The sequence below is a fragment of the Osmia bicornis genome, chromosome 8 (assembly GCF_907164935.1).
Source record: "Osmia bicornis bicornis chromosome 8, iOsmBic2.1, whole genome shotgun sequence".
Lineage (NCBI taxonomy): Eukaryota > Metazoa > Arthropoda > Insecta > Hymenoptera > Megachilidae > Osmia > Osmia bicornis.
The window spans coordinates 10109919-10133091 of NC_060223.1; the positions used below are offsets into that span (position 1 = coordinate 10109919).

Below are 23173 nucleotides of genomic sequence, written 5' to 3' on the forward strand. Positions count from 1 at the left end.
CGTACGGTAATGTCGCCGTTCTAATTACGACAATTGGTCGTCATTGTTCTTAGCCACGTATGTATGTAAGACGGGGAGAATGATTAACGTGATGCGGCCTCTGACTACTTGGAAACTGGCCCTCGCTGCTTGTACCGAACGCTTTCAACTGAAATTAAGGTCGATCATTAATAATGGAAATAAGCCGATTCAGCGGATATCGAATTTATTACCGGTACGCAACCCTCCTTCGGTCGTAACGAAAATCAAAGGAAATTTCAATGTGTTAATAGCTTTACTAAGCGTCTAAAAATATGAAATGAAGGACATAGATATTAGTACGTATATGGAGGTGAAACAGACGGTTCACAAAGGACATTCCATTCCATCTTACGTTCGTTGCATTAGCTTTGAACCTCTCGGTCTCAGAGTCGGAAAGTATCCTCGACTAAAATATTCACTGCTTCCCCCCCCGAAGATGTTCTTAATATAACGGCAACGCGTTGAATAAAAGCCTGAACATAACAGAAAATAAGCTAGATGCCCTTAAAATTTCCAGAAAACATTCGACGAGCCTTTCGGTCGAGACTCCGATTGCGAAACAAGACCGTGTTTACAACACAGCCTTTCGGCTCGATGTAACGTATGCACGGCTGTGAAAGTAGTCGTCGGGAAAAAGAAAAAAAAAAGAAAAGTCTGGCTCGTTTAGTAATGACCTAATACCCCGTGTCTCGATCGGCATTAAATTTGAACGACACCTCGCCCCGTGTATCCAACAACGATACCCAACACCATCCTGCTATTCGATACTCCATCTAGCAATGACGAGGACTGAGAGCTTGATAGAAGGTACACGACATCCATCATCGATGATTCTGAACCCAAGTTATAATTTGTTAGATTTTGGTTCCTCAAAGTCTTTCCACCCTTCAAATTCCTACTGCTTTAGGTGTTTTTTATATGAAAAATGAAATGATCCAGACATCATTGGTGGTACAATGTCTTGGAAAAAAAAGGCACTCGAGTACCTCTGATTAAGAGCTAATTTGAATCGGCATCGAAGGAACGCAGCATCGCGAAACAGACAGTGCGTCGATTTGCAAACAATCGCGGGGAATGTTTGTCGGTGTCAAAGTCTGCTTTCTCTCGAACAACCCGCCGATCCATTCCACGTTTTTCCATTTTTCCAGCCACCTTTCGCGAAATTCAGCACCCTTTTTATTTTGTGAAAGTACAAATATTGTGTTTCACGTTAGCACCGGTATTAGTACAACAGCGTGTTACTTTGTATCGAGTTTCATTCCACCGGTAGCCTACCGTCTTGGCTACGTCGTTTTTCTTCGTCAACGTTAACAAACATACGCGTGCAATAGATCGAACGCAGGCAGTTAATTTTTCATTCTATTACCTCGTGAGCGGTATGAATGAAACATAAGGTACGATTGTTCGTGATCGAATATGAAGTTCAGACTTTGACTATGAATATTCATCGAGGACGATAGTAATAATACAGTTGTAAAATAGAATCGTTGCAAAAAGAAAACGAAATATATCTAGATTGAACGAGGAGGGAGAGGAACCTTGGGGGACCTCCCACGATCGAAATCGATTGCAAATCGATTATATCATCGGGTGGAAAATTGCTTGAAAAGAATATCAAATCACTTACCAAATTGATTCTAGCGATGGAGAGAAACGAACATCCTTAAAATTGGATCTTCTTAACCAATTGGACACGAAAAATCTACCCTCTGTTTCCACGTTGTAAGAAGGAAGAAAAGGTGAGAATCGAGGAAAATGGAGACACTTGGTCGTTGAGACAGCACGGTAAACACTGGCAGAGGATGCTCCAGTGCGGGAGACTTCTAGCTAGTGCACACTGTTCTGGTCGCATAAGGTTCACGTGGGACAGGAATACCACCACGGAGCCACCGCACCGGGGTGCGGTCTCGTTTTGCCGCGGCACTTTTCTGTCTCCTGCTCAGCTACGAGTAGAACCGGTCTCTCCGAACGAACGGGTTCGACGCGAATCGACGGCGACGGTTCTGCTCGCCGAGGATCAGCTGCTGTTGCAGCTCGCTGTCGTTGCACCCACACGGATCTCTAACTACCGATCGTCATTTTGGAGAAAGCTAGAAACTACCCCGAAAATCCGAGAAGAAATGGATTGCTCGTGGATCGAAACGATGAATGTAGGAAAAGAAGGATAGAAACACAAGACTTCTCGAATTCGTTCCTGATCGTAAAGCGATCGCTTTTAATAACCCGTTTCGCGTTTCGCTGATAACAAGTTAACCGAACAGGTTTATTCCATCGTAGGGTGTCCTTCTTATCCGAGTTTGTTTACTGGTTACGCCACTGCGAGCACTCGGCTATGATCGCGTTTATTTCGCCTCCCACGTGCTCAAACTTGCTCGAAATACCTATCTCTCGACTCGAGAGATCCTTCTGGTGTGCACGTGCTATGATTCTGACAAATTGATCCGTCCTTATCTTTATCCTTTGAAAAAATTTAAGGACCGAAGATAAAAATTGCCAGATTGATTTTCGAATCCTGTTTCTCTACTCTCGGAATATAAAGCCACTTTCATGAGGGATAGTTACAGAGAGGAAGGATTATGTGCAACAATGAAACATGTTTGTGAGCAGGTACGAGGGAAGTGTGTTTATGGGTGATGTTGGCGACACGAGAAGCCACAAATCTCTTCCGACACCGACGGAATACTGTTAGCCTATTTCGTATCCGGTAGAAACTCAATGGATTACTCTCGGATTTGCATCGCTTTTATTTCAGCAATTTACCTCGGCCAACGGTCGAGTGTAATTCAGATGGGAATCAGATTAAAACGATTTAAAGCCATGGATCGTATTAATGAACGCGAGTAGAGGGTACTCGCAAAAGTATAGTCGTTTAAAAATCCTGCCCAGAAACGAATCTCCTTCGTAGGTCATCGTCGGTGACCCACGGATCCTGACTCTACGTCCGAGGAGGATTCGAGCTGACCATGAACAAAACGAAACGAAACGAAACGAAACGAAAGGAAGAAAGAGGAAAAGGAAAGGTGTAGTGGACGGTGGCAGTGGCCGATTGTATTGCATCGTGTGTCTCGGTAAACCTAAGGAAGAACCTCTCGAGAACCGTTAGACGACTACTACGTCTGTTCGCCATAGAGAGGAACAATTTCTCACCTTTGCTCATCGAATCGTCGCACGTTAACGCAGGAAATCGTGCGACCCATTGCGGTTTCCAGGGAAAACCTTCTCACTTGCCGGCCACGAAAAATCCCGGACATGCACGCTCTGGATTGATTTCTCCGACGTATCCTACCCGGGGAAACGATTCAACCCTTACGCGGGCTACTTTTGTTCTGGCAGAAAACCAACGTTGCGTAAAGCTTTTATTTCACCGGGGCCCTCCCTTAAGCCCAGTGCAAGCCACCGTGGGGGTTTTAGCAGGTAAGAATCCTGCACTACCCCCGGCCCCTCCCCAGGGGGGCTGGAGGTGTCCTGTAGATTTCCTCCACGAAAAAAAGGTTAGGTTTAGTGGGTGGGTTCCTTTATTTACTTCCATCCATAAATGTCCGCGCAGTGGTTATCAACCTTTCTAACTTTGCAATTTTATTATCTAACAGAGTTAAGTTTTTTGAAAAAAAAAACAGTTGCATCAAATAACATGGCAGACGGAGTAAAATGAAAAGACTGCGGAGGTTAATGACGAACATTTGCTGCAGGACTCAAATTATGATTAATGCCTGTGCAAGAGAACGCGAAATCCACGGGAACGTCGACTTCTGGAAAGTTTTGCTAATTGCGTGACGTCGAGTTCGTTCCTTGCAATCTACTGGAAACAGAGGGAACAAGCCTGGACACGCGAGCCCTTAATAAAATACTATATTCTATACTTCTTGTTACATAGGTAACAGAGCTTTTTTAGATTAACCAGGCCGGCCTGACTTGACATATATTTCCATCTATTAATACTTGAGGTGGCACCCAGGCGTTCACCGGATCCACTAGACGGAAAACGAGACACTTCTAATATATATATATATTGTCTAGTTATTATTATTAAATTGCGCCCAAAGCAATTTTGCAAACGTAACATTGTAAATTGGCTAGCATGACCATTGATCAGCCGTCGAATCGTGGTTTTCCTCCTTGTGCCCACTTTCCACCCATATAATCTTGGAGATAAACGCAATATCGGTGCCCACGCGGTGTTGAATAACGTTTTTCTAATTCCTTTGATGTCTAGAGACACCCAGCATCCGTGTTTCGATTGATTCCCACCAAATTATTACCCTGCAGCAAATTTGCGAGTTGAAAAATCCTTTGAAAAATTTTCAACAGCCGCGAAATGATTTCCTAGCAAAACGGTTCGGATTGGAAAAAAGATTGACGCGGTGACAAAGTAGAACATTCACGGCGGATAACGCACTCGTCACGCGCACTCGCGGCAACGCCCACGCTAATGCATTCGGAACGATTCGAAACGGGGCACGGTGCAACGAGTGCACAAAAGACGCGGAAAACGGTACAAAAGAGTCGCGCGACCGCCGCGAAATCGTTTCAATCCGTCTCGATGCCGGCCTCCTTGGCAGAATAAGCCTTTCAGCGAGTCAACGCCTTCCCGGAATTACATATTCGGGCTGACACGTGCGCCAGACCGGGGATCGGGTTAACACGGGTCAGGTATACCCGTTCAGGTACCTAATTTTGGCCATACTTTCGCTTTCAAATAAACGAATAATTTTTTGAAAATTCTTCTCTGTAAAATGAGAACGATTCGCAACGCGAGGTCGACGAGGATGGGTTTCAAAAATGGCCATGAATTCGCGTCAAAGCCGAGCATGTATCTCGTTTCTTGCGAGTACATATAGTTAGACCCTGGGAGGTCCAGGTTAAAATCCTTGAAGCGGAAAGTGAGCCTAAGCAAAGCAGATTCGTGTCCCGTTACGCTCACGGTAGACTTTGTTGTTTAATTAATCGTGTGGGTGCTCGCGATGGTGTTGACTACGACCTCGAGTAGTTTTTTTTTTTTTTCAAACGAATTCTCTCGAAAGTGATTCTACGTTGCAGCGGGATTTTTTTTTAAAGAAATCTAGACCGCTAACTAGTTCTCTGTTCCAATGAGAAATTCTTTGTTCAGGTGTGCTTATCACGGTTCTGTTAATTATCACCGATTCAGTGTAGCAGAACGCGTAGGAAGCGTTCGAACGTAAGCTGCTTACGTTTCCTACGACATCGTGGAACATTCGAACGAGTCTATTTGCATTTTAAATACACTGTCCAACAAATTTAAACTTTTTCTCTGTTTTCCAATAGCCACTGGGTGATCATTGTAGAGCTTCTCGTCCTGAACACGAATCCGAAAACCGAAGTGCTCTATCACCCTCAGTTCTCGAAAAACACGAGTTTTTGTAAAAACATGTAGTTTGGGGGGAAAATGACCTATTACGCGAAAACTAAAAACGCTAGAACATTCGGATTGGTCTCATAAGATAGAGGAGAGTTTCCCGAATACATTGATGTATATAGTTATTATATTACATGGTTCTGAATAGATGAAAATGTCGATGAAAGTTTAAAAAATAGCCGGCGCACGTACTTCCTACGTATTACTTTTGTATTTTTAAGAAAAGTTTTTTATCTAGCGCGAATTCTTTATACAGTACCGAATTCTGCAGACATTTCCGAAGAAGAAACTATACGGGGTAAGTATTGGAGCAGTATGCAATTCGAGTAAATCGAAAAAATATCTGCCGGTGACACGCGCACGGCGTTTTGCCGCCAGGCGGCCATAGCTCGCTTTCTTCGCCTAGTCAGTGCCGTAGCTACGCGTAATCAACACTAATGGTGGGGTTTAATATACATTCACTTTTTATATCTATAATGTTTGATTTTTTTTTGCTATTATTATTATTGCTGGACTTTGATGAAGGACAACAAAGATATAACGTACAAACGTAAAGCAAGACGAAAATATTTTTAAGTTCGTTTACTGCAGATAATTCTTTATCTTATACATTTTATTCTTTCTATATCATAAACAAATTTCAAAACTGTCTTCAATCGAGTGTCGATTGATAAAGTCGTAATGCTCGTCAATCGATTTTTAAATTTTAAATTAAAGTATTTTATCATTTTATTGTTGGTATCTAACAATAATAATGAATAACAACAAAAGAGAAATAATAATTATGAAATAATAATAATAGCAAAAAAAAATCAAACATTATAGAGATAAAAGGTGAATGTATATTAAACGGCACCATTAGTGTTGATTACGCGTAGCTACGGCACTGACTAGGCGAAGAGAGTGAGCTATGGCCGCCTGGCGGCAAAACGCCGTGCGCGTGTCACCGGCAGATATTTTTTCGATTTACTCGAATTGCATACTGCTCCAATACTTACCCGATATAGTTTCTTCTTCGGAAATGTCTACAGAATTCGGTACTGTATAGAGAATTCGCGCTAGATAAAAAGCTTTTCTTAAAAATACAAAAGTAATACGTAGGAAGTACGTGCGCCGGCTATTTTTTAAACTTTCATCGACATTTTCATCTATTCAGAACCATGTAATATAATAACTATATACATCAATGTATTCGGGAAACTCTCCTCTATCTTATGAGACCAATCCGAATGTTCTAGCGTTTTCAGTTTCCGTGTAATAGGTCATTTTCCCCCCAAACTACATGTTTTTACAAATACTCGTGTTTTTCGAAAACTGAGGGTGATAGAGCAATTCGGTTTTCGGATTCGTGTTCAGGACGAGAAGCTCTACAACCATCACCCAGTGGCTATTGGAAAACAAAATTCGTGTTGGACAGTGATATCAAACGCGCACGCGCCCCCGGATATCTACTTGCTGCGACATTATTTGGATTACGCCTTTGTAAAAGAAAAAGATTAAAAAATAGTACAATTTATTCTATACACTGAGTCACGTTATTAGCATCTCGTCTAGCTAGGCGATTTAGAAAGCGACACGATACGTTTTCCTTTTCTTTTTTTTTTCTCGAAGGGTTCGACTCGTAATTGCGGTCCGAGCAGAAATCCTCGGACGAATCGCGGACGATTAACCTCACGGTCAGAAATAATTCAACCCGTTCATCGAGCTGCTTAATTGTATAGCATCGCGATAATTGAATGCAGTCACGGAGCAAATAAATCAAACGTCCCGGAAAAATCGAGCATCGCGACGCGTTACGAGCCCACGATTACACACCGATGAATGATTTAAGGCACGTGATATTACGACCCCGAGGCGAATTTACCTGTCGATGCTATCGATGAATCAATGGACCAGTAAGTACCCCTGCGAAACGATCTCGATATACTCATTTGTGTTTGAAATCGAAAGCGGAAGGGCTACTATATTTTTTACTAACTACATAGTAAAAAAGTGTATCGTTCAAGTTGATTCGGTTGAATTACGAGGCATTCTTCTCGGAGGAAAACGTTAATAAAATTTCTCGAGACGTTCTGAAGCGGTGGCTGATTAAAACGCGTAGTCGCAGCAACAGGCGCACGGACAAAAGTGTCTCGACGCTGACGATTTACGAGTTCATTCACACTCTCGTCGTCGCACATTAGGCAGAGCAACGAGCATCGTACCGGGATAGTCCGCTCTTTTATACCGCCTTCCCTTCTCCTACGGATATACAATAGAGGAAATCTCGTTGAATAATCAAAGTTCAATCTCGCGGTGCAACGATAAGCTCTGCAAAGGCACAATGAGCTTTATCTGTCGCGTCTCCGTATCGTTAACCCACGAACAGTCACTCGTTTCCAGCGTTTCCACCACGACTATTTATAAACCTACCCCCGTGTTCTGTGCGCTCATCTGCATTCAACCTTTCGGTTCATAGCGAATGCTCGCTACCCAAGAAGCCGACCTTTTTCATGAAAAATTGGGTCGGAAAAATTACGCCGAAATAAGCGAAGAAACTAAAACGGCGCTTTGGAAATCCGAGTTCTTCACGGTTGACGATGATGCAATTGCAATACCTGCCGTACTTGCCGCGTATTTTGAATAGCGTCACGCAAAGTTTGCAGAGACGGCGAAAAATGCAGCCGGAAAGACGTGACACTTTCGTGCGCGATAAAGAATTGCATAAATAACAACGCCTGTTAAAAGTAACCTGCATATACATTGTATTGCGAGGTTGCTCTACATATTCTACACCTTAGTCATACCTTCGTATATTTCTGGTTCTACCGGTGAACCCTGGCTCCGTGCAACTCGCTGATAAGTTCAATGCAAAACTAACATTCTAAAGTAGCTACATATTTCCATAGGTCTTGATTTACCCAGCTCCACCTTCCACTTTTCGACCCCTGAAACGTCGAGGGAGGAAGCAAAGGCAGCTTCTTCGAGCCGGCCACCTAGTAGTGTAAACGAACCTTTATCTCAATCCCGCGGCGTGTTACATATAAGGGAATCGTAACGAGTAACGACATTAGGCATCGGCTATGCCTCGTACATGGCAGCAGCGGTCAGCCTAACCCCCTCGCGAGCTTTCAGATCCGGTTTTATCAGCCATATTGGATGCACACGCGAAGTCAATTGTGGACTTAAGAAGCGTGGGTCGCTTACTCGACCCTGCCCGATCTGGAGAGCCAGGCTGCTTTTTCTTACAGTTTACCTGCCACCCTGCACACCGCGCCGTCGCGTCGCCGACGATTCGGTCTAACTGTTTTGTCCTGAATGCTGATCGATACGGAATCGATCAACAGTTCTTCGATCCTCGATCGGGAACGATGTCGAAAGGATAGGAATCGTTTTCAACTCGGAAACAATCAGACCTATGACCGATGTTATTTTATCAGATATGTTTAGGGATGGAAAGATAATTTTCGCGTGGAAATGATTCAACACGTGGGCGAACGGTATTAAAAACCAAGCCATAAAGCGTGTAAACATCCTCTGAGCAACGAACTCGAGGAAGAGGATGTGCCACGATTGCGTTATCGTTATAAAATTTTCAGAGAGATTTTAAACTATGCTTCAAATGATTTCATTATGGTTTGGGATTCAAGCTGAGAGAAGAAAAGGACTGAAAGTTCGCACGATTCGTTCTCAGGATCCACGAGGGATTCAAGAGTTAGAAGGAAATATGTAGACGTGAGACATCGTCGAGGGCAACAACGTACTCCTTTGGAGTTTCTGCACGTGCCAACCACGGCTACCTGGTGTCGGGAAATCAAGTTCAATGGCGTCGTTGGACGAGCATCATCGATGCCTCGTGCATACGACTGCCGATGGAATTCAAAACGTCTCGAGACATCTTCGACACCGAAAAATTCGTTTACGTGTAAATTCTAAACTTTTTATTTTCTCCCGACAGGGAATAACGTAACGGCGACCGTCCTGTTAGACGAGACGTCCCGTGTACAGAAGCATCCCTAAGTAACTTAATACACGTGCCTCATTATGGGGTTCAAGTAACCCCTTCCTGATAGAAGGTAAACCTTGCTTCTCGCTAAGCAAATATTCATACTATGGCTTCCAAACATTGACACATTCATTCACCGTGTGCGTCCCAACACCCAATAATATCCTCTTAGCCGATAGAAAGTTGATTTAACGTTTACTGAATTCTTATAATTAAATATGATCTAATTACCAATTAATCGAGATAATGTACAACATACGATATCTAAGCGAAATTCTATGAAACGACACTGATCTTAATTAAACACTCGATCTTGATTATGTACGGTACTCGACAATTAACAGAATTCCACGATAAGACTAGATTAGATTTCCTTTTTTAACGTCAACATATATGAATCAACCTGTAGACTAGGTACTCGTACACATTCTCCGGAGAGTCGTTTAAAGTAACAAATGCGTTTGCAGTGAATATTAGAGATAATAGTCCGCTTTATCTCTATCTCGTTGAAGGCGAAACACGGAGGATTAATGGACACATCAGGACTTAATATGAATCCGCCTGTAGATGCACCTATGAGTATATTTTCCGTGCAGCCACTTGGCGTTACAAATGCAGCCGGAGAAGCATGATACGCCCACGCTTTACTAAGCCCACACGATCAGGGCCGTAGATATTCCTACCCAGGTGTCGCATCCTGAAAATCTTATCAACCTTACGTTCGATCCCTATCGGTCCACCGGGAATTTTCCCAAACGTTCGTACTACCCTAAACATCTCGAAAATGATATTCTTGAAATACCGAGAGTTGAAGAAACCTTTTGGAAAGGATTTATTACGAGATAACGAGTCACGGGATCGTGATGCAAATACGGGTTTCGTGAAACTTTCAGGGCTGAGACTCGGGCCTATAAAAATCCAGACGGAACGAGCAACGAACGGGTCGGTTGCTCGATTTTTGGGCGTGCACAGGGGCAGGAGGGGCCAGAAATATACGCGAGACACACACGCGTACGGCTTTCTCATTCTGTTACTCGGTGAGGATACGGGAACGTGTATATGCAGACAAACACGAACGAAGGAAAGCGACGCTCTCTAAGCTGCATCCGGCAGAGCGGCTGTTTTTTGTGCATCGCGTCGCATCCTTAAGTTCGCCACTTGTCTCGCGGGTAGCCGTGCCCTCGCGTTGCATCGCGTTGCATCGCCTCGCCTCGCCTCGCCTCGCCACGTCTCTTCGTGACTATCGCCCGGCTCTTCGTGGCATGCAAATGAAAATCAGAAATTTCCTCGCGACCGGTGATAGTTCGTCGAGTCACGAGCAACTCTGGCCCCTCCTTTTTACCCGCGAGCACAGAAACTATCTCTAGAGGATGATTCAGAAAACGACGAAGAAGATGAAGAGAACTCGTCGAGACCGAGAGAATCTTAACCCTTCTAGAGTACGTAAAAATGAACAGCCTTTCAGGAACTCCAGTTTCCTTCTTATTGCTTTTGTAAAAGGATGTATTCACGTGCTGGCTTAGCCATCTACGTCACTCTTTTATGCTATACTTTGCCCGTACTTTTAGATGTTTAAGAAAGTACGATTATTCTCTTAATTTGTAAAATAACTAACGCTCTTGCAGTTTCATGACTTAATCGATACGAGAGTCGAAAATAAACGGTGCTTATTATCGGTACGTACAAGTAGAAAGTAAGCACCGTTGATTATCATTTTCTTTCTTTTAGGGAAATCCTTAATTACCATCGGTATTTCTTTTCCAATAATTTCTCTCTATAAGCTTTTCTATTTGAAATAATGATACTAAGTATGTACGTTTTGTTACGTCAACGGACTGTTTCATCGTCACCTAGTGCAGTATCGAAAGTAAATGTTTAAACAGATAACGATAAAGAGGAGAAAGATTGCTAAAAAGATTTAGCAATATTTTTTTTATTCGCCCTGTTGACAACGTCGGTGTTTGCAATAAATGTTATCAAAGTGAAGCGCGGATTTCTGATACTGCACTTCGATTAATTATCTAAAGTAAAAGAAAAAATTATTTCTAATCCTCTAATAATGATTAGAATAAAGATATATGACGAGCTAATCAAAATTGCTGAAAATATTTCATGGCTTAAAAATATGCACCAATTACATCACATGTTGATTTAATCATTATGCTGACTGCGTATTGTAAATTCTGTTGCATCACTGCACGTTGTGCATTTTGTAAAGATTTCAAGTCTGAGCAACTAAATAACTAACGCCTTAGTAACAAGGATATCTTCTCTAACTATAAAGATACTGTAAGAATTAGAAAGATAAAACGAATCAAGTGTTTAAATGCGATAAACGATAGCATAAAGGTTTTATTATTTTTACGCTTAAATTGTTCTTTCATACCTTATCAGTCTACCGGATAGTTTTTCAAACCTTATGCTCACGTTCTGAATCATCCTAATCAAATGCGTTACGTTTATAGAAAAGTATTCGCCGGATACATATCATTTGAATTATTTTTTTGCAACGTATGTACATATGTTTCCTTTTAGGCTACCCTTGTTCCGACTATCAACACGTATTATCAGCTCAAGTTGCGCGATTGTATTACCAACACAACAAACACGCGACGATCGTTTATATAGGATTCCTTACGTTCCTTTTCGGCAATCTTCGTGAATTGTCGTCTCGCGATCCCGAATCTATGCCTTATATACGCTACGCATTGTTCGATTAGAATTTTGTAATTTTTTCAGAGATACCACGTGCTACCTCTACCACGAAAGCATAGATTTACCTGCATTGTTTACGTTTATGTAATAATGCCTTATATGAAATAGTCGTTTAATCAAATGCATGCAAAACTCAATGTATGTACACGTGGTCGCGGTAAAACCCGGCATCGCGATCGACTTAGAAACTACATCGCGGAAACCTGAAAACTGTGGCTTATTTATAACCTCTCAAGAAGGTATATCGAAGCCTCACAATAATTAAAAGAAAAAAAAAACACATACGATTCCACGACAGCCTGAAAAGCTACGCGTCAACGTCATAATAAATGGTAGCACAAATCATGTTCTTCGTGACAAGGTACAATAAAGAAAATCGAAAAAAAAAATAAAAGAAACTCACCGAAAAAGTCCTCCCAGCTATCAGATCCATCCGAATCGACGGCGTTGGCAGCCTTAGTCTCCGCGTCCGCCTCGCTGCCCATCTCGTTGCATCAAATAGTTTCAAAGCAAAATGACGACGACGTCGAACGTCTTCTCTTTCTTCGTTCTCACTGATTCCGGGAAAACACTGGCACGGGATCCTTTGATGTCGAAAGCGTTGAACACACGTCACATAGCCGCGCCACCGATTCGTCTCGTAAGAGAGAGAACGAACCGTGAAACGGCTGGCACACGATCTTAGTGGAGATCACGGAAGGAAGAGGAGAACGACGACATCCCCTTGGCACGCGGTCGCGAGACTGACTGAGAGCGGGAGCGTTCGACCCGACCGAACGGTGCCGGCAAGTAAACGAATCGGTAAACCGACAGCAACCAACCCATACAACAACAGCACGTTGCTCTCTTACCGCGTTCCTCTGCTCTGCACGACTGCGAGTCCCTCAATGCACGGATTGTCCTCGTCGAGTCGAGTCGTCGGGTCGTCGAGCACCGTTCATGTAAATTGCCGTACGCCAGCTGCCCATTGAATTAGAACCACCGAATATATGTATTTTTAACCCTTCACCGTGTACCACCGCCGCTCGGAGCACAGCTTCTTCTTGTTCCTTTTTCCGGCGTTCCCGCGTCCACCACGCAGTGCCCCTCTGACGATGGACAAAACGATTCATGTTTTTCTCTGGAATAAAAAATAATGCGATTTAGTATGTGTCCACGGAGATGAATTTCTTTTCCTTCCTATTCTTTTTTACCAAGATGTTCGAATACTTACTTTTGGTTAGTTTAAAAAGGACTTAATTGTTTGACAAACTTATATTTTAAACGGACGACCATAAATTAAAATTCTTTTAATTCGATCCGAAACAGAGGGGAACATTAGTGCCGTCTATCGGGAAACACCGGAAACTTATCGAAAAGTAGCTTCCGCTGCTTTTCGATAGACTGCGGTAGTGTCTCCTGTTTCGGAAAATCGATCGATAACTCGTTGAGTAGTTTGAGCCGTTTTTAAAGAGATAGCGATAGGATCGAATTTTAAAAATTTGAATTTATGGCGGTCTTTTTAAAATACTAAAAAAGACCTGCCTAGTACTTTCAGCTTATTAAATTAATTATTTTGGATTGAAATGACATTTCATCTTACTCTGTACAATTACAGCACTTTAATTAGGAACGTAAACTGTACAATGAGTAATTAAATTATAGAAACACGGTAATCTTAAGTAATTATGCGTAGAAATAAATTGATCAGCACATATGTAATTAAAAAAACGGTGTATCTAAGATACAGGTGCAACAGCCCTTCGAAAGAGGCGATCAAACACGATAACGACTCATAAATCGTACGTCTAGCCCCGAGGACCGTGTCATCAGCAACGACGAATGTCGCGAAGTTTTCTCGCGAACGAAGCAATTATATTTTTTATTAAGGATAGAGGAGATTTTTCAGCGACACAACATTCAAGGTCGTACCAGTTAGGGACGCCAGCATGAAGATCGCATCTTAATGAGAGCGTGTCGGCCATCGAGGCGAAAGACCTTCGATATCGATTTTCAAGGACAACCCTTTAAACAACCCTCCCACAAAATTGCTCTTCAAATTGCTGCCTCCAGCTGGCCAGTCGGCCACTGTTGGAGAGGTCTTGTCCTTCTGAGTATGTTTAAATTTATATCAATACCATCGTACTGATTCAATGTTATTTTTATTTTTTAGGGCAAAGGGTATTCAAAGATGAAATTTCATTACTCGTCTAGCACTTGTACTAGATCTACGTCCTGTGGTTTTAGCTTCTTCCAATTCAGAATTGATCGTAGTAATTGGATTTATTCATCAAACAGTAAACCTTTCACCTATATCTGACACGCGTATCACCAAATGCTTCCAATCGTTATCTGTTCGTTCGATTTTTGCGGTCACGCTAACCGCCACCCTTTTCAATCACTCATTTTTCCATCTTTCCTCTCCTCTTCGCTATCTTTCATCCTATCTATTATCAGAAAATAAACTTCGATCCTGCCAACATCGAGGGAAACATTATTTTTTCCTTCGACTCGTTATTCAAGAAAATTGTTCACATGGTTCAATATACATTTTTCTTCGCAGTGCGTTTCTTATTGTTCCGCTAAAAATTCCAATTTAATTTCGTTGCGTGTAAATAATACCACGACAAAGGTATATATAGGTTGATGTACAATTGCGCAGTATACGGAGCCCTAAAATAAGTCGTAGAGCGACGGTGTAATTACAAGGGACAATGTCACCCGTAAACAACCCAATAATCCAGACCCTTCGAAGGACAAACTGTCGCTTCAATTTTCCCCGAAAAAGGAAAAAGGCAATATAAAGGCGCGTGAAAGGACAAGGGTGTGTTCAGGAGAAAAGAAAGAGGCCCAGGAGTCAGGGCAAGAAAGGCAGAATGAAAGAGCGCAGGCCTCGACCTCCACCGCGTCGTTTGGAAGTTGCCGAGGGTGGTCGGTCGACGGAGGAGTCACGCAAGGGCGAACCGAGACCCGAGTGGCCAGCTTGGGGAACCACCGATTGTTTCCTTGGCAAATCAGTCAGTCTGCAGAATGAGGTGTTCCGCGTGGTTGCTTTTCGCCTTCTTCCCGCTATTGTTCACCGGGATACCGGTCACCAGCTCGCAGAGGACCCACGCGAGGCAGGGTGCGGGTCGCGAGCAACCCGTCGTCAAGATACCGGATCAAGGATCGGTGGCTGGTAAAGAGGTAAAAGTTGATTCTTTTTTTTTTCCTATCATCGATGGATAAACGTAGAAAGTGATCCGGGGAGTTCTAGATTGCTAGTTGCTGAAGAAGTTGTCTCAAAGTGGTAGACGTCGATCCTCGAGCTTGAAGGTAGAACCTTTCTCATGATTTTCGTGATCCAACTGTGACTGTTTCATTCGATCCTATGGTTTGTTACCCATCGTCGCGACACCACTGTACGGTTGCTATGCGATTAAACGAAATGTTTCCGACTGGGTGTCTTCCGAGGGATGTAATCTTGAACTTCCAAAATTGATCATTGTTTCATTAGAACAGTAGATAGATGTTACTGCGCTATTGTCTTTCAAGGTTTCATCAACGGCAAATTTTTTTCCTAACGTCAGATTTGCATAAGAAACAAGGCTTCGCAACGTAAAACCCATATATCATTTATGTCACGTTAAAACAACGAAACGTGAAAAGCCGATCTGAATAAGTATTCGACATTTTAACCGCATAACGAACAATAACATGCAAGCACCGTAAGTTTCAATTGTTCGAATTAAACGTATGCAGATAATATGCAGGAGCAACTGCATAACTGGGCCGGCATTTATGAATTTTAATTCTACGGATTGTACTTTTTTTCTCTGTCTTTCGTTTCTACGAACAGTCGAACGACGATCAATGTCCATCAAGATGAAATATGTACCTCATTACTGTGCTTTGCATACATTTATGTTTCTTTGAAAGAAAAAAAAAGAAAAAATTAACTCGTTCTTCTTTCACTGCTGATCTTAAATTTAAAGTAGTAGTTACGAAGGTATAATGTCAAAGGCATCTAATCGTTAACATTTTGATATTTAAATGTCAATTTTTCACCTCGATGAAATCGTTATGTACGGGATTAACAAATTTCAAAAGCAATTAAGAAGTTTAATTAAAACGCGTTTCAAAGCGCGTTCCACTTTTTTGCCGTTTTATACTGGGGCGATAAGAAGCGGCAAATGTAGTTTAGATAAAGATCGCGAATCGCAAACTATGAGTAACGTAATTTAAATTGTGGCTAGAAGTAAAGCAGCGAAACAGTGATTGCGTTTACAATGTAGCTACTCGAAACCCGAGCTTAAGCTTAAACGTCTTGAAAACCTTGATTGCAGGTCCCTTTGTGCGCTTACACGTGGCTACCATTTGTCATCTGTAATTTTACCGTTTCGCCTAGAAACCTCTTTCAAAGCTTTACCTTTTCGCCCAGAAAATAACTGGTTACACGTTAGCCAGCTAAACGACTTCATTCTTTTTCCTTTTAGTACCAAATTATTCGGCCGAAGTAATTCTTTTGAAAAACAATCAACTTTTTAATCACAGGTGTCCCTAGGTCCCACGCAAAGAGTGATACAATATTTGGGAATACCGTACGCACTAGCACCCTTGGGAAAATTACGCTTCTCCGCGCCTGTTACCGAACCCCTGCCATCGTGGAACGGCGTACGAAATGCAACGCAATTCGCAGCATCTTGTCAGCAATTGACAAATCGGCTAAAACTTCACGAAAAGCACTACAAGAGATTGTTACCACCGGATCAACCCGATCCAGGGGTCAACGAGGACTGTCTCTATTTGAACATCTTCGCGCCGGATGGTAAGCATAGAAAAATCTCTAAGAAACGAAGAATCGCGTAATCGTAATCATCACCGTTGCTGATAACACAAACGCTCGATGTAATTCTGGATAATCGGCACGACAGCTTTTTCACTTTTTTTTTTCGTTTTTTTCGAGATACACTTAACTCGTTAGAACACGCGAGACACGCGAGTAACGATGATCACGGGTTCCCCGTTTCTTTATCCTTGGCGATATGTCACCGAGGCTACGGTAGATCGCTATCTAACATCCTCGAGGAAAAACCCGTGATTATAATGTCGTCGCGTCGCTTCGAGAAAACTACTCTAATCTACTCCTTATCGAATGGATCGCGTGGAAAATTTAGTAACGCCCCTGCGAACTTGGCGCGATAATTTTCAACGGCCTATTATTTTCGTCCCGATGATGACCTATCAAATTATTCGTCGTTCCAATTTCTCGATTGACAATAAATGCGCGTGTCTGCGTGCCGGGGATACGTAAATCTCGTCGTTCGAGGATGTCGGTTAAGGACTAAGCTAATAGCCCTATTACGAGCATCATTTCCAGCTAATTTCCGATGTCTCGTGAGCTCTCGAGCTCGTAAATCGCGAAAGAAAGCTGAACTTTCGAAGGTTGCATTAATAAGTATTTCCATATTTATTTCTTTAAAATCGATAGAGAAGAAAATGTGATATTCCTCCTGGAACTTTATTCTCGACTAGTCGCAAGTTTGAAATTTAAGCCTCTCAAAGTCCAGGATACCAACTTTCGTATCTAAGATTGAAAATCTTGAGAAGAGGGCTGTTTTGTCACTTTTATACAGATCAAAGGGTAAGAGTTATCGAAAAAGGGTTGGCTCTAGAGCGAATCTCGCTCTAGTTCACTCTAGCTTGTTAACGAAGAAAAGTATTCACGCGTACCTTGCACGCGTGTCACGGTGGGTCGTTCGAGAAACAGGGACGAAGAAAGGGGTAGAAAATAGGAAAGGGGACACGTGAATCTGGAAATCGTGCCGATCCCGCAAGCCACCCTCGGTCGATATAGAAACAGCTAAAGGTAAGAGTAAGAGAGTAACTGGCGCACACCGTAGCACGCGATCTCTTTTAGGGTAGGTCGAGATGTTGAGATACCGGTGAGGCCGGTCACGAAACAACCCCTTTCCTTTTCTCCAGTCCCTTCTTCGTCGCTTTCGTCAGGATGATTTCAGAATCGTACCTGGAATCGTCGCAAGAATTTCCCAAGTGTGACGGTGCAAGAGGAACTTTGATGAAACGATCTTTCAACGAATCTGCCAATAAGGCGGTCCGATTGAAAAATCCTAGAAACATTGTCGGAATCAATTAGATTTTCGTGCCTGTGATCGCGATAAAAGTTCTAATGAATCCTCGTGACAGGAGTGGTTGATATCTCGGTGAAGAAGAAGCTATTCCTGGACGTTTCAGACGCCAGAGACCGATAACGCGAAGAGCAGCTGGCAACTTTCTGTTAGCCTGGACTTCCTATATCGCCCCTTCTATCGGGTTATCGTGAAACGTCCAACCGTGCAATGGCCTGAATTTCTTCGCGACCTTGGCACGCTTGAAAAACCAACCGACACATAACAAGCTGAAGAAATCGGCGAAATTAATTATTCAAACGTTAGCCACCGGTCGGATAGGTGTTCGTGCCTTCGGCTAGAAACGGTCAGGGTTCATAAAAGTTTCACCCGTTGGCCCAGAACCGTTTAACACGTTCACCCCCGCGCGGAAAATGGATAAATAATTCATTTTCATATACAACGAAAACATTGAATAAACGATAGTAAAATTCTAAATGATTCGTCCACGGTTGATCAGTGGCAAAGAATGACGGCATGCAAATTCTGTCACGATCGATTCACCGGTTTAACCGGAAACGGAGATGCATACCTGCGACCACGCACGCCTTCCCCACGATCTTTGGAATTCGTGAATGCCAAGTCTCGCTTTACTCGTTAATTCTTTGAATTAATAATTATTCCTGCTGCAACTCGTCTCGTCTCGTCTCGCTAAACCTTCAGGAAATAATCAAACAAAAAGTTCTATTGTAATTTGTCAGATATTCAAAATTAAAAAGAATTTTAACACGTTAATTAAAAATTTAGAGAAATGAAAGATTGAATTTGGAAATTACCTATTCGTATCCTTAATAATTACAGCATCGACGGTCAACGTGTAAAACCATAAGAAATCTGAAATACAAAAGTTTCTGTACCCTTTTGAAAATTGAACTATATTACAACATAAATATACAACAAGTTATAATTTGAAATACATGTAGGAAATAAACCAGACGAAGGATGGCCGGTCATGGTGTGGTTCCATGGTGGTGATTTCAACACTGGTACGCCAGCAATCTGGGACGCTTCTATTTTCGTCAACAAACATAAAGTAAGTCGTTCATTAATCTCTCTCTCACTCTCTCTCTCTCACTCTCTCTTAATATACATATATGTATATATATTAAATTACAAACAATGTTACATGAAAAAAAATTTCTAAAATAAATTCTTTCCATGAAACTACTTACAAACATATTTAAAAGGTATCAAAGCTAAAAGTTCTTACATTGGAAAACTATTACGAATTACGTTTTGACCTTATACGCTATACACGTGTAACCCTGGGAAAGAATTTTCGATTGGCTATCAATCGGTACGAAACCCGTTAAAAATGGACAGAAAATCGAAAGAAATTAGGGTGTTGATTGCGTGCTACTCGAAATCCATAGATAAATTCAACCTTTCGAATCGCATCGTTCATCCATGATGCATGTATGCCTCACGGTTATCGCTGTAAATGCTAATTCGAAACATTCATGAGGAACAATCGCGGCAAGATGATTATTAAACAAGTTTACTGCCACTAGGGTCACTAACGCTACGAACTTAATCAAAGAATGAAAATGAAATTAAAATTCTATCACTGAGACAGTAGATTGAATAATTCACGACCGAACTTAATTCAGTTGGAAAAAAAAATTCTTGAAAATCGTTCTAATGGCATAAAATAGCATAATTGTAGTATCTTTATTAATTCAGATTATCATGTGCCATATTAAGAGCACAGCTAATTATTATCTACTGTGCCAGTCACGCGTGTCAAACGCGTTAGTTTCAAGAAACAATCGTATGACGATTCTTTTTTTAACGATGTATGTAAATTTGTAACAATAATATTGTATCATATACGTAAGGGAAGGATCTCGTTCTCTAATTCGTTTCTCTACTCGATCATCGCTAACGCTCTGTTCGTTATTCGACAGGATTTACAAAACAATGTAAAAATGACGCTTAAATTGCAATATCAGTTGTCATATTTTTTATATTAATTTAACGTTAACGTACGAAAGGATTAAGTACGAGATAACTATTGATTTAACATTCCACATCTATGTTTTTTTCTTTAGAACACTTATACATTCCTAAATTCGTGAAATCTTTTCCTTACGTTCCTACAGGGTGATCATAAAAAAAGAATGAAAAACTGGTAGGTTTGTAATGTTTCAGCAGCTTGATGCAAGGAGAACCGCACGTGAGAAAAAATAACTCCTTTCTAGCCTATAATCAATGACCCAGTTAACAGGTTACATTATTCATAGAACAAACATCTACATAAAACATCGCAAGCCTACCAATTCACCCTGGACCTCCAACAATTCGCGACAGAAAAATATTAACAAACTCTTTTCCTCGAAAAGCATTCTAATCCCCCTTGAAAAATTAACAGACGGAAACAGATCGCCGTTCTATCTTACAACAATGCAACTCATACTAAATCTAACGCACAATTAATGGTAACAATTACTCTTCTTCGCGTTCCAGGTGATAATAGTGACAGTAGCGTATCGTCTGAACATCCTCGGTTTCTTCACGACCACCGACGCGGAGGCTCCAGGAAACTACGGCATGCTCGATCAGATAGCTTCTCTCGATTGGATCCAGAAGAAGATCCAACACTTTGGCGGTTCTCCGTCCAACGTGGTTATTTCTGGTCACGATTCCGGCGCCATCAGCGTAGGTCTCCACTTGATCAGCCCTCTGAGCAGAGGCAAGTTCTCCAAGGCTATCGCGATGAGCGGTGACGCTTTGAGCTCCGTCCGTTCTCCTAAAACCGAGTTGACCGTCGTTGATGTAATCGCGGAGAAGTTTGGCTGTTATCGACGTCCAACGTCCGCGTTGATGGAATGCCTACGTCGGGTGGACGTGAACATTCTGGTCCGCGAGTCTTCCGACATCGAAACTTGGGGTCCCATCGTCGATTACGAGACCAACAACTCCACCGATCCGCTTCTTCCGGCTGATCCCGTCGACATAATTGACGCTGGCAACTTGAATTCCGTTCCATTGTTGGCCGGCTACACGAGCAAAGAGTACGCGCTGACCTATATCGATACCCTGGACAAAGGAAACGTCGAAGGGAAACTGTCGTTCGACAGCTTCGAAACGATGATCAGCAATGATTTCATGTCGTTGGTCCAGGGCCCGGAAGACAACAGCACGTGTACGCTGAAGCCAGAAATGGTCACCGAGGCGGTGTTGTTCTTTTACAAACCCCATCCACGGAGCAAGGACCAAGCTGTGCTACGCGACAGATACCTGGACCTGCAAATCGACAAGAATATCGCGGCTGGGATGACTTTGCTCGCTGGTAAAGTGGCCAAAGAGAAGCTGGCGTTCGTTTACAGGTTCGACTACAGATCCAAAACACCGTCTGTGATCAAGGACGTGCCAGAATGGGCCGGTGTACCTCATATGTTCGAGTTGCCATTCGTATGGGGACTTCCTTCGTTGCCTAACAGTCATATCCAATGGAACTCATTCGATAAGAAGATGTCCGACGTGATGATGACCATGTTGGCCAGCTTCGTCAAAACTGGTAATCCCTCGATGAGCACCGTCAAGTGGGAACCGTACACCGAAGAAGATCCTGGGATTTTGATAATCGACAAGAACATCGTCATGGCAGATTCCAATGCGGTCGATTACAAAGCTCTTGCTTTCTGGAACGAATATTATCCGATGGTTCTGGAAGAGGCCACAAATAATTGTTGTAACGTAACCAGTGGCACAATCGCGTTCAGAAAAACTTCTTATAACGTTGCTTTCAGTATGATTTGGCTCGTGGCGACGTTAGGGTTCCTTGAACTGTAGTCGATCGCTGATGAGATTGTTTCTTTGGATCTGCTCGAGGAGTAGTAGTATGCTTGAATGTATCGGTGATTGGCTGAGAGACATTTTTCGTAGACGTCCTTTCGATGCTGATTACGTTCGGTCACGCAGTAGATTAGCCACATGTACACGGTACAAACGATTGTTTCCTTTTTTTTTTATTTAAATTCAAGTCGTTGATCGTATCGTTAGTAGCCTCGTTAGATTTTTCGTGGAGTAATTAGAACTTGGTTCTAATGTTTTAAAAAATTGCACGAAAGTGGACCACCTCTCGACAACACACAAAGAGATTGAAACGCGCCGATGCACCAGCATCGTTCACGCTATGTTCTATGTGAAAAAGAAAGAAAAGAAAGAAAAAAAAGAGGCAAGATATTTTTAGTTAATCGCGAAGACAATTGAAACGCTTAGAGAGATAGCGATGAGCGTTGTAAGTCCAAGAAATTTCGATCAATTTCTAGATCGTAGATCCGAGGGATCTTACCAAAGATAAAAGTAATTAATATTCTTTGATCCTTGATAAAATCAACTTCAATTTCAACTTGAACTTACATCCCTCGTCGTCCTTCGAATCGTATCGACAATGGGAGAAAAAGATAGGCGTCGAGGTTTAAGTAGCAAAAAGGAGGAGAACCAGAGCCTGGGCTTATTTTTTTCATTGTTCATTTTTTTTCTTTTTTCTTAACATTCACTGAGAGATTTTTTTATTATTTGCTTTAATACGGAGAGATATAGAAAAAACATATATTGTTCGAGAAACAAACGGTTGATATAACTTATGAATATTTTGATGCTTCGATAATAATTAATAATAATAATAATAGTAATTAATAATCATTCGTGTGTGTACGTGGGTCCTGTTTTGTGTGTATCCGTTTACATGTGTGTGAATGTAGTATGTGTGTACCGTCTATGTATAATTATTATATTATATATAAGAGAGAGGTGCGCGGCGGGCAATGCATGGGGGCTGGTGGCCTGCGCACGCGCACATCCAAACATTTTTTCTTTTTCTTTTTGCTTTTTCATCCTTTTCTCCTAATACATATACACACATATATAAATATATATTATATTTATATATTTATATATATTTATATACTATCATTAATTAATCAT

At 41.9% G+C, this 23173-nt stretch overlaps 2 protein-coding genes across 8 annotated transcripts in view; one reads left to right on the plus strand and one right to left on the minus strand.

The window, feature by feature from the left end:
- Positions 1 to 13210, minus strand: part of LOC114877640 — a 45912-nt gene extending 32702 nt beyond the window's left edge. For 4 of the 7 annotated variants that reach the window (XR_003789611.2, XR_003789610.2, XR_003789609.2 and 1 more), the window contains exon 1: positions 12499 to 13197. Coding sequence is in view for 3 of the 7 variants with exons in the window: in XM_046286890.1 (XP_046142846.1) it covers positions 12499 to 12580 (82 nt within the window). In the remaining 4 variants the exon portion in view is untranslated. Of the gene's footprint in view, positions 1 to 12498 lie in introns of all 7 variants that reach the window. The other 3 variants (XM_046286890.1, XM_029190481.2, XM_029190482.2) reach the window with 3 other exon arrangements.
- A 456-nt stretch (positions 13211 to 13666) lies between these two features.
- Positions 13667 to 23128, plus strand: LOC114877650 (pyrethroid hydrolase Ces2e-like). The gene is made up of 4 exons (XM_029190510.2): positions 13667 to 15260; positions 16608 to 16881; positions 19165 to 19274; positions 20708 to 23128. Exons 1-4 carry the CDS (start codon positions 15105 to 15107, stop codon positions 22034 to 22036), a joined length of 1869 nt encoding a protein of 622 aa, XP_029046343.2. The 5' UTR covers positions 13667 to 15104; the 3' UTR covers positions 22037 to 23128.
- Positions 23129 to 23173: the final 45 nt, after the last annotated feature.

Excerpts from the sequence above, each read along its gene's own strand:
- LOC114877650 (XM_029190510.2), top strand. The coding sequence starts at position 15,105 with ATGAGGTGTTCCGCGTGGTTGCTTTTCGCCTTCTTCCCGCTATTGTTC. Across the intron at positions 16,882-19,164 it reads GAACATCTTCGCGCCGGATG|GAAATAAACCAGACGAAGGA; the intron begins GTAAGCATAGAA and ends AAATACATGTAG. Across the intron at positions 19,275-20,707 it reads TTTTCGTCAACAAACATAAA|GTGATAATAGTGACAGTAGC; the intron begins GTAAGTCGTTCA and ends TTCGCGTTCCAG.